The sequence below is a fragment of the Limulus polyphemus genome, unplaced genomic scaffold, assembly GCF_000517525.1.
Source record: "Limulus polyphemus unplaced genomic scaffold, Limulus_polyphemus-2.1.2 Scaffold48, whole genome shotgun sequence".
Classification (NCBI taxonomy): domain Eukaryota; kingdom Metazoa; phylum Arthropoda; class Merostomata; order Xiphosura; family Limulidae; genus Limulus; species Limulus polyphemus.
Genome location: NW_013665658.1, coordinates 66485 through 81647, shown reverse-complemented (window position 1 = coordinate 81647; position 15163 = coordinate 66485). Strand labels below are relative to the sequence as shown.

The following is a 15163-nucleotide window of genomic DNA, read 5'->3' as shown; positions in this document are numbered from 1 at the left end:
TTCTTGTCATTCTTAAATTCTGTATTAAGGCTTTTTAAAGATACAAAGATGTGGTTAAAACTGTTTTTACAAAAAAAATAAAGCATACAATAATTAGAGTAATTACACTGATACACCACCATTAGACTAAAATTTGAGGAATTTTGTTGACTTTTTTTTAATTTTAGAGAATAACAGAGATATGCACTATATACTTAACTCTGCATGTGCCAGTGGGGGTTAAAGTGCACATGCATAAACCTTTTACAGAGTTCTATTCAATATGGTATTAAGTATTTGATGCCAAAGATATCAACTATTCATTTCACCTTACATTACTGATTTAGCAATAGCTCCTAGAAGGGGATATATGTATTTCAAAAGTTCTAGAGGTTATGCAAATGCAACTTGCAAACTGTAGGAAGGAGAAAAAAAGTATTTTTTATTCTTCATATGAACATCACCTTGTACCCTGACTTGTTTAAATCAAACTGAGGTCATCATTTCACAGACATATCTTGAGTACACTTGTACTTTCACTAAAAAGCTTGCCACATTTCGTGTAGATGCATATTGTGAATTTGAAATTAAAATCAACAAATATTTTTTCCATTACATCTGTCACTGTCTGAAGGATGTGGTAGTTCACTATGCCAATGTTATTTTCAAATAACATTATATAATGACAAAGGTAATATTTGAAGCATTATTTTAAACAATGCTTTGGCTAAATTCTCTAATTATCAAATACCAAACAAAGCCACATTTGCCATGTTTAGCATGTTTAAAACACAGAAACTAAACGTTTGTTTTTTAAAACAGTTTGTGAAGAAACTGTGTAGATGGTGTGGACACTTTCATTTTTAAACAGCTTGATATTCAGTAAACAAGACATTTTAAGTATTTTGGAAAGTCTAGCAAAAAGGTCATTCAAACATTCAAAGACTTTAAATTCCAACGATTTTTATAATTTTGCACTCTTATGAACCTGGTTAAATGTATAGATTTATAATTTTAACTTTACAATCAAATTAACTATTTCAAAACATTACAAAAGGAAATAATGCAATAATCAATCACTGGTTAACTTTCTAATATACAATTTGTCTATAAAAGTTGTTCTATGAACCACAAATAATTGCAGAAACTAAAGTAATGTACAGCAAACGATGTGTTTCAATAACTGAAGATGCTAGAAATATGTACAGTAGTACTCATAGCAAACACAAAATAATAAAATATAAACAATTAATAACAATTAATACATATATTTTTAATTTCTAACCAATAAGAAATGGTACAGGCAAGGTAAAATCAGCAAGGTTAAAGCTACAACTAATCAAAAACAAGAACATCAAGTATAAAATTGTTTAAAGTAATAGTTAGGAAAATGGCTAAAGCAGTTGTAGCAGCTAGAAAAAAGAATGAGACTGAGATAAGAAAAAGAAAGAAAGTGTCAGTTCAGAAGAGAGCTAAAGCAGTGTTTAAAGTAGGCCAAAGCAGCACTTAGATAAGAACAAAGTGGTGATGATTACTTAATTACAAATCAGTGGATTAGGTAAGGACAGAACAGTGGTTATGGAAGGACAAAGCTATGGTTTAAGTAACAACAAAGGATGGTTTGCTTGTTTCTTGAATTTCATGGAAAGATACTTTAGGGGTATCTGTGCTAGCTGTCTCTAATTTTGAAGTGAGAGTCTAGAGGTAAGTCAGCTATTTAATATCACCCACCTATAACTCATGGGCTCCCCAGATCAAATCAGTGGCATTTGACTGTTATATTTATAATGCAACCACAGCCCCAAAATGCAAAGAGTGATTTGTTTTTCTGGTAATGGAGAGTGAACCACTTGACTGCACTCAGCCCATTTAGGTAAGGAAAACGCAAGTTAAGAAAAGACAAAGCAGCAAATAGGTCAATTAGGTGTAGACAAAGCAGTGGCTGAGGAAAGACAAAATGCAGGTTAGGTAAGTAGCAGATAGAAAAGGAAAAGCAGTGGCTACATAAAGAGAAAGCAATGGTTATGAAGGACAAAGTGATTAGGTAAAGATAAACTAGCAATTAAACAAGGACAAAATCATGTTTAGGTAAGAACAAAAAAGTGGTTAGGTAAGAACAAAGCAGTGGTTAGGTACACTCAAAGCAGCAGTTATTTCAGAATAAAATAAGAGAGGTATTAAATGAAAACATGTAAACAATTAAGTAATGACAGAGTATAAGTGAAGTGAAGAAAATTCAGTTGTTAGAATAAGAGTTAAAGCAGCAGTTTGGAAAAGAATTTAAGCAACATGTAAAGACAAAACTGTAGTCAGGAAGGAGTTTAGTCAGGGTTTTTCAGTACGTACACCTTGAGAGCCTTCTTTCGTGTTGCTCTTTCTACGTCTTAATAAGCTGGCAGGTGAGCTCTTGTTTGAATCATCTCTGGTTACTGCATGCTCAGAATCATTTGGAAGCTCTTCTATTACCTAAACAGGCCAATAATCTTTAAAATTTAGACCTACAATCATTTAACCAATCATTCACTGTCAATATAAATATTTTATTAGTTATGAGGCTATTAGCCACTGCTTATAAAAACTTAAAGCATTTAAGTTTAAAAATTGGGAGAAATTTTGAAACTACACGTGTAACTGAGAGCTTTTTTTATGAAATAAACAACTCATTTATAAATAAGGTGCAAAAGTCTGAATAAATATCATGTGGTGAATATGTTTTGGGTTATTCTGTCAAATTATATGACAAATTCAAATTATACTACAATACTGCTAAATATGCTGCAATCTAAAAAAACACATTCAAACTAAACTTTAAAGATTGCTAAAAGCCAACTCTATTTCTATCTAAAAGATAATACAGCTCTAAAGAATTTACAAAAAAAAGATAAAAAGCAACTGACCATAATATTAATTAAAAGCAGCCTATTTTTCCAAAAAAACATTAGTTAAATAAAAAGACTTCAAAAAGAGCTAGAATAAAATGCTTCTTCTTAGAAAGTTTTGAAACTATGATCTCTATCTAGGAATCTTTACATTCAATAAAACTGATGCAAATATATAAACAAAAAGATACCCACATGTGAAGAGAGCCTATAGCGAGTCAGAAAACACATAATCCAATACAGACCAAGCACTATAAGAGGTTGTATATACACAGTCCAATGTTCTGGTTGGTAGATAACACTACGGTTATCCTGATCCGTTCTGCAGGTAGAATCCACAAGTCCCACAAAACCAAGCAACCTATGAGATACAAAAATATTACTGAAAGCTTTTCTTTACACTTAATGTCTTATAAATAAATACTGAAATTATTAATTTTTTTTGAAAAATATAATGTATTCTATATTTGTTCATTGAGTAGACTCCAAATCTATTCTAACTGAAACCTATCCTATTGAAAATAAAAGTTCTTGAAGCAGGGTGGAAAACACTGTGTAAGTATTTGTTAATATAATGTAAGTGTTAAACCTTAATTTAATATTAATCATTACAATATACAGTTTTTACTTATGTCTCTCAACCATATTTTAAATCAGTGTTTGAATAAAAGTTAACATTTTCCAACACTGAAGCTTAAATAAATTACTTTATTTTTTGTAATAATGTAATATCTTGGTTTATCTCACAATTAAAATTAGCTATCTTTCTATAATAAAACTTCAATATTTCATCCTTTTACAAACCTTGCTTCCTGACTTGAGGGATGGATAAGCTCCTGAGCATAATCAAGTTGATAGAGATACAAAATTATAAAATGAATGGCACAGTATACAGCCAAGATTGTTCTAACCAGAACAAATGCATGACCCAATTTACGGCTGCTTGCCAACCAAGTGCTAAGGTACAGAAACAAAAGAAAATAAATGGATGATATCAGTGATGGATGGAGAATCCCTGCACCTGCTAAATATACCAAGAAAAGAAACTCTCCACCAATAATCATGACCTCTGATGAACACTTTCTCTTTCTCTTGATAGAAATCTCTTGTTTCTCATCACTTTCTTCAGAAACTTTCTCACAGGTAACCAAAACCCCTACAGCTGTCAGAAGAAGAATAAAGTCCAATACCATGAGACGTAATGCATCCAATGGTTGTATGCTGTCCAATCTGTGTAGTCCAACCAGAGCAAGCAGCCTACCATCCTGTGTGCCTGAAAGATTAAAATAAAAATACAAAATAACAAATGATTGAGAAATATATTATCAAGATCGAGTGCTTAAAGTTTACAACTGACTTTTCACCAACTCATGCTGCCACGTGCCACATTCCCTTAGAGAATCTGCAATGTCTACTCTCTCATGCAGAAAAGTACGTCCTGTGAATGTTCTTATTAAATTTAAAAAAAAACAGTGACAAAGTAATTAGTTTAATACTATACTAATATGAATAGGTAGATTAAACCTGCAGTACATTTTCAATATGTATAGCCACATCAACTATTCATGCTGAAAATATTCAAACCCAATTGAATATATGGAGCCAAATACACAGTGTCTGATATCTGACCAAAATAAATATTTGTCTCATCCCTAACAAACATCACAAAATTATAATATTAGCTTAATTCCACCCAGAGTTAATATTTTCCTTCCCTGAAAATGTTTTCAGTTAGATACTAAACTATATGCATCACAAAGAGCTATTATTTTGCAAACACTAGTGTATAAATTCCTACACATGCCATAAGCCTTAAACAAAGTTTCCATCCCTACAAGTGTCAATGTGTGTATTGTGCCAGTTTATTATGTCACCATCATTAAACTACAGTCATCCCCCAATAAGAGGGTTGACACATCCCTCATGCATAGTAATCTCCAAGAGCACATGAATACAGGCTCATTCTTTACGAGGCAAACTAAATTCGTCAAAAATGAGGAAGAAGGGAGGGAGGGAGGAGGTGCAGAGAGGTGAATACATGTATGAATTACGTTTTCAGGTAAGGAAAATGTTAACTTCATAAAGGCTACTCATCTCCCTGCAGAACACAGAGCTAGAATACCACATTGAAGATGGTGGAGAGGATCAATACAGAGACATTACAAAGACAGAGCTCCTTTCCAAAAACAGCATCAGAAATGGAAAGCCCATGAAGTGTGACATCTACAAGGTGGGGTAGCCTAATAGAGCAGTAATCAGTGGAGTCCACATCCATTTCAAGCAGGGAATAATCATAGCCGAACAGAATTGGTAGTGCAAAAGAAATTGTAATGAGAATATTTTGCTAGGTGCTAACATGTCACTAAATTGACTGGAATAGCAGATTGGCGAACCATCCAATAACTCACAGGCAGACAGCTAAGCATGAGTGTGTAGTGTGGCTAACACTCTAAATCAGATTGTTCCATGTTGGGAAGAAACTTACCTGAGATATGAATTACAAAAATCAGGTGCAGGGAGTAGCATCCCAGACCTGTGTCACGAGGCAAACCCAAAGCCCATCCATTTAAACCCAACCACTGGGAAAGGCTTAATTCACAATGTAGTGGAGTATCTTATACTCTATTATCAGATAACACTCCAATCCTACTTCCCAAATAAGGGATGTGTCCACTTGGACTCATTTCAGTGGAATTGCACTTCCTGATGAAAAACTCTCCATATTGACTTCCCCATTGGCTTTGGCTTGAGGAAGCAAAGATTCTCTCATATTCCATGAAAAGAAATGGGAGGGATACAGGTGAGATGCCTGAACCATTGTCATGTGACACAATCATCCGGAATGCGATCCCACACTGAAAGACAGTGCAATGGATTAGTGTGACTAAAGAAATCAGGCAAGAGACATATGAGGGCAGGCACATATCTATAGCTGTCTTTTTTTTTCTCACAACTAAAGAACAACTTGGAAGATGAAATGTAGATAATTCAGAAGCAGAAAACCCCATCTCAACAGTAGGCACTGAGCAGGGGTGGATAGTTTTAACACTTTCCATACAATCCCACTCAATGCAAATTTTAGGTAAATATTCTCTGTGAGGCAACATCTGCCACTCAATAGGTTCCATCGTTTTCATAATATACATATATATATAAGGTGGTTGTGAGACCTCAAAAAGAATGGAGGAAAATAAATAAATAATTTACCATCATAGTCACTGTGAAGATTGAAGAATGACAACTGGAGGGAGACAAAAGTCAGGGTAGATGAAACCCCTCTCTGTGTAAGTAATGGGACACTAATGTGTCAAGGGTCATCTACATCCCCCACCCACAAGAGTTCATACAGGGAATGTACATAGCTAGAAGCAAAAGATGCCATGAGATAACAAACATGATGGTAGAAGTCATGAAAAACATGACAAGGTTCATCACATACAGAAGAAGCTAGCTGGATGGGGTGTATAACTTGACTAAGCAAAGTGGAAAGAAATAGGTTGCTAGAAGAAGAGGAATCCCCCAGCAAAGAAAAAGGTTGTTGTGCATCCTAAAAATGGGCAGTCTGAGTAATATAATATTGAATAGATTTTATAGAACAAAGGAGGCAATCCTGGTTGGAATGACAGTACAGGGAAGGAAGGATGAATGGAAAAAACATCCAATCATCCTCCCAAGCCAACCAAATTTTGGGGCAATTAGTGAAGAAAATGAGACTATTTCTGTGGTATATAATGCAGAAGAAGGTTAAAATAAAAATGAGACAAAGAAGAAAATTAAGAACTTTTTAAGGCTTATAAATGGATGTATAGCCACCTTAGACACACAGCATCCTTAGCCAGAGCTATAGTCCAAAGATGGATACCAAATGAGTGAAGGCAAGGAGTGTAGAGGAGGTGGAAATGCTGTGATGACAGGATGCCCATAGTGGGAGCAAATACACTGAAAACACCAGAAGATGGAGAAACCACTCTGTAGGAAGGGTCCGGATCTAGGTAGGATATTCATTCTGCCACCAAGGACTGAGCTTTCTAGACATGACAGATCAACAACTGAACAAGGTGGTCATGGACCCAAAAGATAAAATTCAAAAACAGAAGTAAGAACTGGATCAGGCATCCAGAACTGTACCCCACTGGAGCACATGCAGTGGAAAGGAGTGTTTGTAGTATTGTTGTTGTCAAGCATAAAGCCAACACAAAATCCCACCTGTGTTATGCTCACCATGGATAAAAAACCTACATATGCAAGTGGAAGGAACACACAAACTGAATTCTGAGCCCTGAAAGGCCCCAAACAAGATGCAAGTCTGGGTAAAGAAGGGGAAAGAGTTGTATGAAATTATGCAAGCCACTACAACTGGAAGAGGTGAAAAGTAGACAGTGTATTTCTAGAGATACCTGCATTGACAGGCCAGAAACCACTAATGAAGACAAGTATGGGGACATCCAAGAAGAATGAGAGACTCAAGAGAAGAGGCTTCACAAAGAAGACTTTTGCAGGTAATGAAAGAGACATGAGAATCCTGATATGAAAAGCTCCATGTCACAAAAATAATGAAGTAGACTGAGCATGCTCTGCATAAAAAGTGATAGAGAACCACAAGTGAATGAAATACAGGGTGGGGGTTGAGAATGAAGTAATCAAAGCCAGTCACCCTAAACAAGATGATTCCCTAAGGAAGCCAAATATCCACAAAGTTGTAGTACAACTAGCCTCAAGAATGTAACCTCTGAGAAAAACACAATGGACCTAATGAAAAAAATTAGCTATAGCCAACTCGAACCAAGAACCAAATGTTTGACCATTGTGGATGAACTGAAAGAAGCAAAGGGTAGGCACAAAAATTGGGATTGGAAAAAGTGTCAGAATCCTCAAATAAGTTACCCACCAGTAAAGAGAATAACCACTAAAGAGTAAGAAAATTGCCCATTGGAAACTGAGGAAAGGACAAAGTTGGATCAGGTGGGACTGACTGATATTTGGTCAACAACCTCCCATATTTGTGAGAACAATAAAAAGACAGGAGCAAAACCCTGGAGTGGGATTTAAGAAGTATCCCATGGCATTCAAAAAATGTAAGGTGGAGAGTAGAAATATAGGTAATTCCTCTGAAAGAGCACCTGTTGAATTCAACAGGCTGTAGCAAAAGGAGACCACCAATGAACAAAATGAGAAAGCAGAGTTCCTACAGGACTGGGGTAGCTCCAAAAATAAATTACCTTAAGATACATGACAGCTCAAAGAGGGGGGAGTATAAATAGTGACAACAAACAGAACAGGGGACAACCGCAAGAGACTGTATACAACAAGAAAGCAAATGGATAAGAAATGCCCCTAAAATCATATCACAAAGAAAAGATGCAAGACGGAGATCCTGGAGAGGATATTGGAGGGGGCAAAAATCAGAAAGTAAGGAAACCAGACAAAAAACGTCCCAGAAACAAAGAAACCAAGGTAAATTGGACAAAATGGAAGAAAACTGAGAGCAAGATGAAAAATAGGTATGTGCAAATTGCACCAGTAATGTTGACAGGGCATGATGGAAAATCTCCAAGTGAAGGTGAAGCATAAGAATGAATGAAAAAAGCTGAAAAAGAAATGTAGATAAGTAGCTAAAGAGAAAGAAAAGGTAAGGAAAAAAGAGAATTTCTCTAAACTTAAAGAAAGTACTTGAGTGAAAGAGGTTCATGTAAAAAGAGAGCCAGAGATTCATTAAAAAAAATTACTGAAGAAAAGAAAGCAAAAGAGACATACCAGTGGAATACAACCAGTGAAAGAAAAAAGTGGAACTACATGATCCACATATGGAAGAGGGAAGGAGAAATAAAAACAGGCAAGGAAACACTTAGAAGATGCAGGCTTAGCTGAAGTAACAAAAACAGGAAGTCAAGAATCCTGGATCCAAGATCAGAATGGAACCAACCACATATATTACTGACCATCAAAGTATCTTCAGTTGTCCATACAGTATTAGATGACTTCTGTGAAGGAGTTTTTAAAACCTTGAGAGATGCCAGAAATGTAAGAACATGAATACATAACTGAGTTAATTCACAATACTGATGTTGTGGTGATTCATTTTAGTAAAATACATACAAGATAGATTTTTATTTTTGGGATGGTGATGGTGCATATGCCAAGTACTGGACAAAAATCATAAGTTGGATTAAACAATGGGAACAGACAATGGATCAAGTGTCCCAAAAGCAGAAAGTCGATTAAAAGAAAATCAAATTGAAGATAACGTGAAGAAAGTTCTTACTGTTATTATTCTGTCATATAAACAAGAAAATTACAGAAATAAAGACTACATAACGAATGGTAACGAAAGATTAAACCTATAAGCACAAAAAATTCTGGTAAATCTTATAGAAAAACATGTATAAAGACAAGCAGTACCAAGGAAACAATAAGCCTTTAATCAGATGTTTGAGGATTACAGTGCATGAGAGATGTATCACCCTCCTATTGATGGAGGGCTATAGTCTAATGATGTTACAATATAGGCTAGTACAATACAAGTTGGCACATGTAGAAGTGGAAGCTTTGTTTAAAGCTTGTGTCATGTGCAGGAATTACCACAGCAGTGTACACGAAGTGATTGCTCTTTGTGTTGCAACAAGTTGAGTAATTCTTTTGAAAATATATTTGCAGATTCAGTTCTACCTTTATCTATATAAATAATAAAACTACTAAACAGTAGCTAATTAACAAGAATAAAAAACTTGATGCAAATTACTCCATAACAATGCAAGGCGGCACACATTACTTCACAAAATGTAGAATTTTATATATTACCCAACAATAATGTAGGATTTCATAAATGTTGTGAAAGAAAAATCTAGAACATTACATATGTTACTCCGTAAGAATGTAAAACTTGATAAACAATATTCCACAAACATACAGGACTTATAAAGGTCCCTCAACAATAATGTACAACTTGATATAAATTAATCTACAATAATGCAAAACTTGATAAACAATATTCCACAAGAACACAGGAATTCTTACAGGTCCTTCCACAAGAATCCAGAATATTGAGCAAGTTACTCTTTACTCTTACTAAAAATGAATGTACAGATTGATATATATTACACTATACAATGCAAAACTTGTTAAATACTATTTCAAATGAAAGCAGTATTTTATGCAAGTTACTCCACATTAATAATACTGCAAAACATGATGCTAATAAAACATGATACAAGCTGCTCCATAACAATATAAAATGCACCTGACACGCACATTACTCATCAATAATGATACACATTACACTGGAAGAATACAAATCAGTAGTAGCTTATTCTGTGAAAACACAAAACATGACACAAGTTGATCCCCAAGAACTGAGAACTTCATATATATTAGTTTAAAACATTATAGATCATGATGTGTGTAATGTCATAAGAATAAATAAGTTTAAGTTATACACAAGAATACAGCACTTGATGTATGTTACTACTTAAAAATATGACACTTGATGTGTGTTACTTCACGAGGGCACATGTTACAAACAAGAATAAAGCACTTACTGTATTTTACTTTACAAGAAAAATGAAACTGTTCAGACTTACTTCAAAAAACAAGGAATGTCTTCAATATAGTTTTAACTCTTTTAAATCCATAAGTTTTTGCACATTCTGTTGGAAATATTTGTGTGATTTCCTAATAATTATCACCATACCTTATAAAATTTCAATTTTTATAATTTTGTCGATAATATCATGGTTTGGATTAGTTTACAGTCAGAGAGACGTAAATGTTATTGGATGCTGTCACCATCTGGGTAAATTAGGATTTATGACCAGATGCTGGCAGGGTCTGCATCGGGTTTAAGGAGTTAAAAGAATGAAAACTGTAGTGCTGTAAGGCATAAGCTGTCCTAAGTATGAGAGGGAAATTTTTTTCAAGAATCTGTTTCAAGTTTAAGATAAGTATATAACTATATGATGAAGAGACTAATTAGTGTTGGGAGTTGGTGGTAAACATCACAAAGGAAAAACACAAAAATCTGCCATAACTAAAATCTCATGATCCACGAATGGTTGAAGAAAAAAAACAACTACAATTGACCATGTTAATTTTTTTTCTCCTATGAAATAAAAATATTTGTATTTGTTTTACCAAGAAACTTTAAAAATAATATCTGTTAATATCTGGACTTGACATATAGAATACAAAAATAAAACATATAATCAAATAAACTCACTAATCCACTATGCATGTCTACAAGAAGAACATATCAGTATGTCAACAGTTAGTAGATGTTATTATTCAGTCATCACTTTTTTTTCTTCTCAAAACTTGTAAGCCTTTTTAACTGAATATTTTACTTTATAAAACTTATTTTAAATGCTTTTATGAATATTTCTTCAAAAATGTAAATTAAAATACACAGATTTTACTTGATGATGTGTAGCAATGGAATATATTATTTGGCACAGATTAAAACTTAAAATTTGATGCCTTTAAATTTTAAAATCACATTTAAGTACCAACCATTATAGGGAGATTCTCATGGATGTTTTCAGCAATAGACTTTTTTATGTCCAAATTTCATGGTAGATTGGGAAATTTTTACTTGGACAACTGAAGATTTGTTTACTACCATGATCTTGTGGTTAGTCACTACCATTGTTTTCATTTTCATACATTTTCCTAAAACTCTTTGAATTTCTTAAACTGGTTTGTTTATATAAATCCATATCAACCACTCTTGCACTGCAATTTATCATATACTAGTTAGTTAAGCATAATTCATAACTGCAAATCCTTTCACCAGATTTCTTCATTAAAATTTAAAAAATTAAACAATATTAAACCGAGGTTGATTTGATAGTCGAATCTGGTTAATTAGAAACAGTTTTTGTCTAATAGTGGTAAGAAAGAATATTTTCCTAAGTAAGCAACATACGCATGTGCATTGGTAAGAAAACCAAGAAATAATCTTTGTTTTTGTTAAAAACTTAAATATTTCCCAAAATATAGCTCTATGTGTGTAATAAGTTGGGTAAAAGATTGAATACATTGGAATGTGACATAAATTAAGCAATTTTTATTTTGTTTACTTATTTGTGGTAGAAAATGGCATTAGTACAAACACTGGTTAACCCTAATTGATCCACATTACTTACACTGCACTGGAAACTTCCCATAATCCCCTAGACCCAGCAAAACAATCTGAAAGACAACATGTGCTAAACAGCTAATGGTGCTGAGACCAATGACAGCTTTGAGATAACGAGCTGCATGACCTGAAACATTTTGTAAGCATTATTAGATGAAGCATCTATGTGTATTAAAACAAAAAATTTCTCAAACACTGAATTATTTTTTTTCAACATAAATTCACATAAAACTATACAATGTCCAATTCCCTGGTTAAATATTTTAATAATGAAAATAAGAAAGGGTTTATATATAAACAGAAACTATACCATGCATTACTTCCTCCACCTAGGCATTACCAACACTTTCTTAGACATTGTTTACCACTGATCTAGATATGCTAGTTTAATGCTTATGTAATGCTAAAAAATGCAGTTTTTACTTTAATCACATAGTAGCTTTTATCCAAAATGTGAACTAATTGCAGTGAACTATTAAAAATATAATTCACTGCACATCATTCACCTTGGAGAAAAAAATAATTATGACTAAGGTGTTATTACAAAATAAGTTTTTCAATATTAAATCACTTATACACCTACATTAAAATTATGTAACTTTTTAATTTTTTCAGTAATTGACTAATAACATACAGACTTATATATATTGTGTTATTGCTTCTATATTGAAGTGGTTTTTTACCTAACAACTGTATATACTGGTTCCTTATTTTTAAATAACACTGATACAGATTTTGACATTTAATATGCATTCCACTTTAAACACATTTCAGCCTCCAGCAGGTGGCAGTAATTTACTAGCTATTAGTTAAGACAAATATTTGTTTTCCTATCATAGAATGCAAAATGTTTTTCCAAAGCTCCCAAAATTGTTTTATAAAAATGTACAATTAGTAAAAGTAATTACAATTTAAGTTCTCTCTTATATGACAGATAATAAAACGTGCAATAATATGTTAACTTTCCATGTTGAAAAAACTTAATAATAATACAAATAGAGAAAACAAAATGTAATTAATTTAACACAAGTTAAATTTCAAAAAGACAGAGTTATATCAGTTATTCACAAAATTTATGTTTGATGAAAAAAAAAACTTCTACAAAATCAGTTTTCATAAGCATTTTGAGCCTGTTTAATACACAGTTAAACCTTCTTGTATATAAACATTAAACAATTCTTCTATTTCTGCTATTTTATTTTACTCAAAAACATATAATGCAGAACCCCTCACAATGTTATCTGGTGTTCATATCATAAACTAACAGCTGTTAAAATTACAATCACAAAATGTTTGCAGAGTATTCAACTGGTTAACTACACAAGAAAACTTGTTTCTTACCTGAGCCATTATTGGTTGGTGTGGGACCTGGCACTAATGGTGCCACCAACAGAAGGAGAAGATAAATAAATGACAACACATTGAAACGAACAATGACAGCTGCAAGAAAAACAATTTTAAGTATCAGTATTACTTAAAGAACACACAACATTTATTTTTTACTTTATTTGATGCAGATGGGTTTTAATTATAATAAATGAAAGATAATGCATGTGATCTATCATAATTTGAATTATAATTTCGATTGGAATAACCTTAACATGCAGTGTTATGAAAGAAAGTGATCTTGGTGTAATGGTTGATCAGTCTATTAAGCCATCCTAGAAGTTGCTGTTGCTAGTGTGAGGGTAAATAGGATTTTAGGTGGTATGTATAGAAATATTGAATACAAGTCTAAACAGGTTAAAATTTCATTGTGTAGTTCCTTGGTTAAGTCATATTTGAAGTACTCTGTTCAGGCATGGGCTCCTTACCTAAGGAAAGACATTGATTTGTTGGAAAGGGTTCTGAGGAGGGTTACTAGAATGGTACCTGGGATGGAGGGGTTGTCATACAAGGAGAAGTTGAAATCTGTCAAATTGTTTTCTCTTGAAAAAGAAGAGGGGGGGGGGTCTGAATGAGGTGTCTAAGATTGTAAAGGGCATTGATAGTATTGATGCATCATCTTTTTTCATACTTAATGGTGAAAACAGTAGGGCTGGGGGACAAAAATATAAATTTTGGCAAGGTAGGAGTTATCTTCATCTAGGACCATTTTATTTTTATAACGAAGTGGTTGGCCTTTGGAGTGTGTTGCCTTCAGATGTTGTAGAAGCAGTAAATTTAAGTAACTTTAAGAGAAAGCTTGATAAGTATATGAATGATAAGGGCTGGCTTTGAGGTTTGTTTGTTTTTATTTAATAGTTTGAGTTTAGTTTAGCAGATGGGACAACCTAGATGGATGAATATAGGTCCCTTGTTGTCCCTAAACATTATGTTATGTTGATCCTTTCTAATCTGCTAAAATGTACCATAAAAATTATTTTGAAAACTCTAAGAGGATATTGAGTTCCATCAACTTTGCCATATGTAAAAATTATCAGCACACATATTGATGGCTTAAAAGAAAGCAAGTTCATAACTTTTGCACATATTATTTCTGTTTGTACCTTTTTAGTAACTCTTTCATTAAATTACTTCCAAAAAATTAATAATTTAGCTCTAGGTTAACATTTCCATGTTATAAAATGTCTACAGTAATCAGTCCATTGCTTTTATGTAGTTACATAGAAAATAACACTACTGATGATTAACAGTTACTGACCAGTGACATAGCTAACGTCAAGTACTATAACACTGTTGACAGTAATTCCAGAATATCTGTTAAGTAAAGCATACTGCTCCCATCACTGGATTTCATCATGATGTTGAGGAACCCACTTGAAAGTTGAAGTTACCATATTGTTATGATGAATTTAACAGGTCAAGACATCATTATGTCTGTATGTGTTTTACAATAAAAACTTTTATATTACCCATATTAGACATTCTTATAGTTTAATTATTGGATTTGATAAAATTCACATAAAGACCTTTACACAATGAATTTGGTATATGTTATTATTTACCCAGTTTATTGAATTTTAAAGAATATATAAAAAGGCTTCTATAGCTTTTTTGTGCTGTAAAAAAATTTAAAATAACCAAGTTTCACATCTGGCACTATCAGTATCATGTCTCTGATATTTCAAAAAATACCAATTACTGTCATATGCTACATGTATCTTTAACATTAGGGGAAATTACCTATAGTTCATACTAACTGAATTTAAATATGGTTTCATTTGTACCCATG

At 33.1% G+C, this 15163-nt stretch overlaps 1 protein-coding gene across 1 annotated transcript in view; it reads right to left on the bottom strand.

Moving 5' to 3' along the window:
- The window catches only part of LOC106462778 (piezo-type mechanosensitive ion channel component 2-like), a 166367-nt gene that overhangs the window by 133637 nt on the left and 17567 nt on the right, over window positions 1-15163 (bottom strand). The window contains exons 3-7 of the mRNA XM_022390367.1: window positions 13330-13428; window positions 11996-12115; window positions 3663-4131; window positions 3054-3219; window positions 2326-2445 (exon numbers count right to left, since the gene is read on the bottom strand). Coding sequence (XP_022246075.1) covers window positions 2326-2445; window positions 3054-3219; window positions 3663-4131; window positions 11996-12115; window positions 13330-13428 — 974 coding nt within the window. The remainder of the gene's footprint in view (window positions 1-2325; window positions 2446-3053; window positions 3220-3662; window positions 4132-11995; window positions 12116-13329; window positions 13429-15163) is intronic.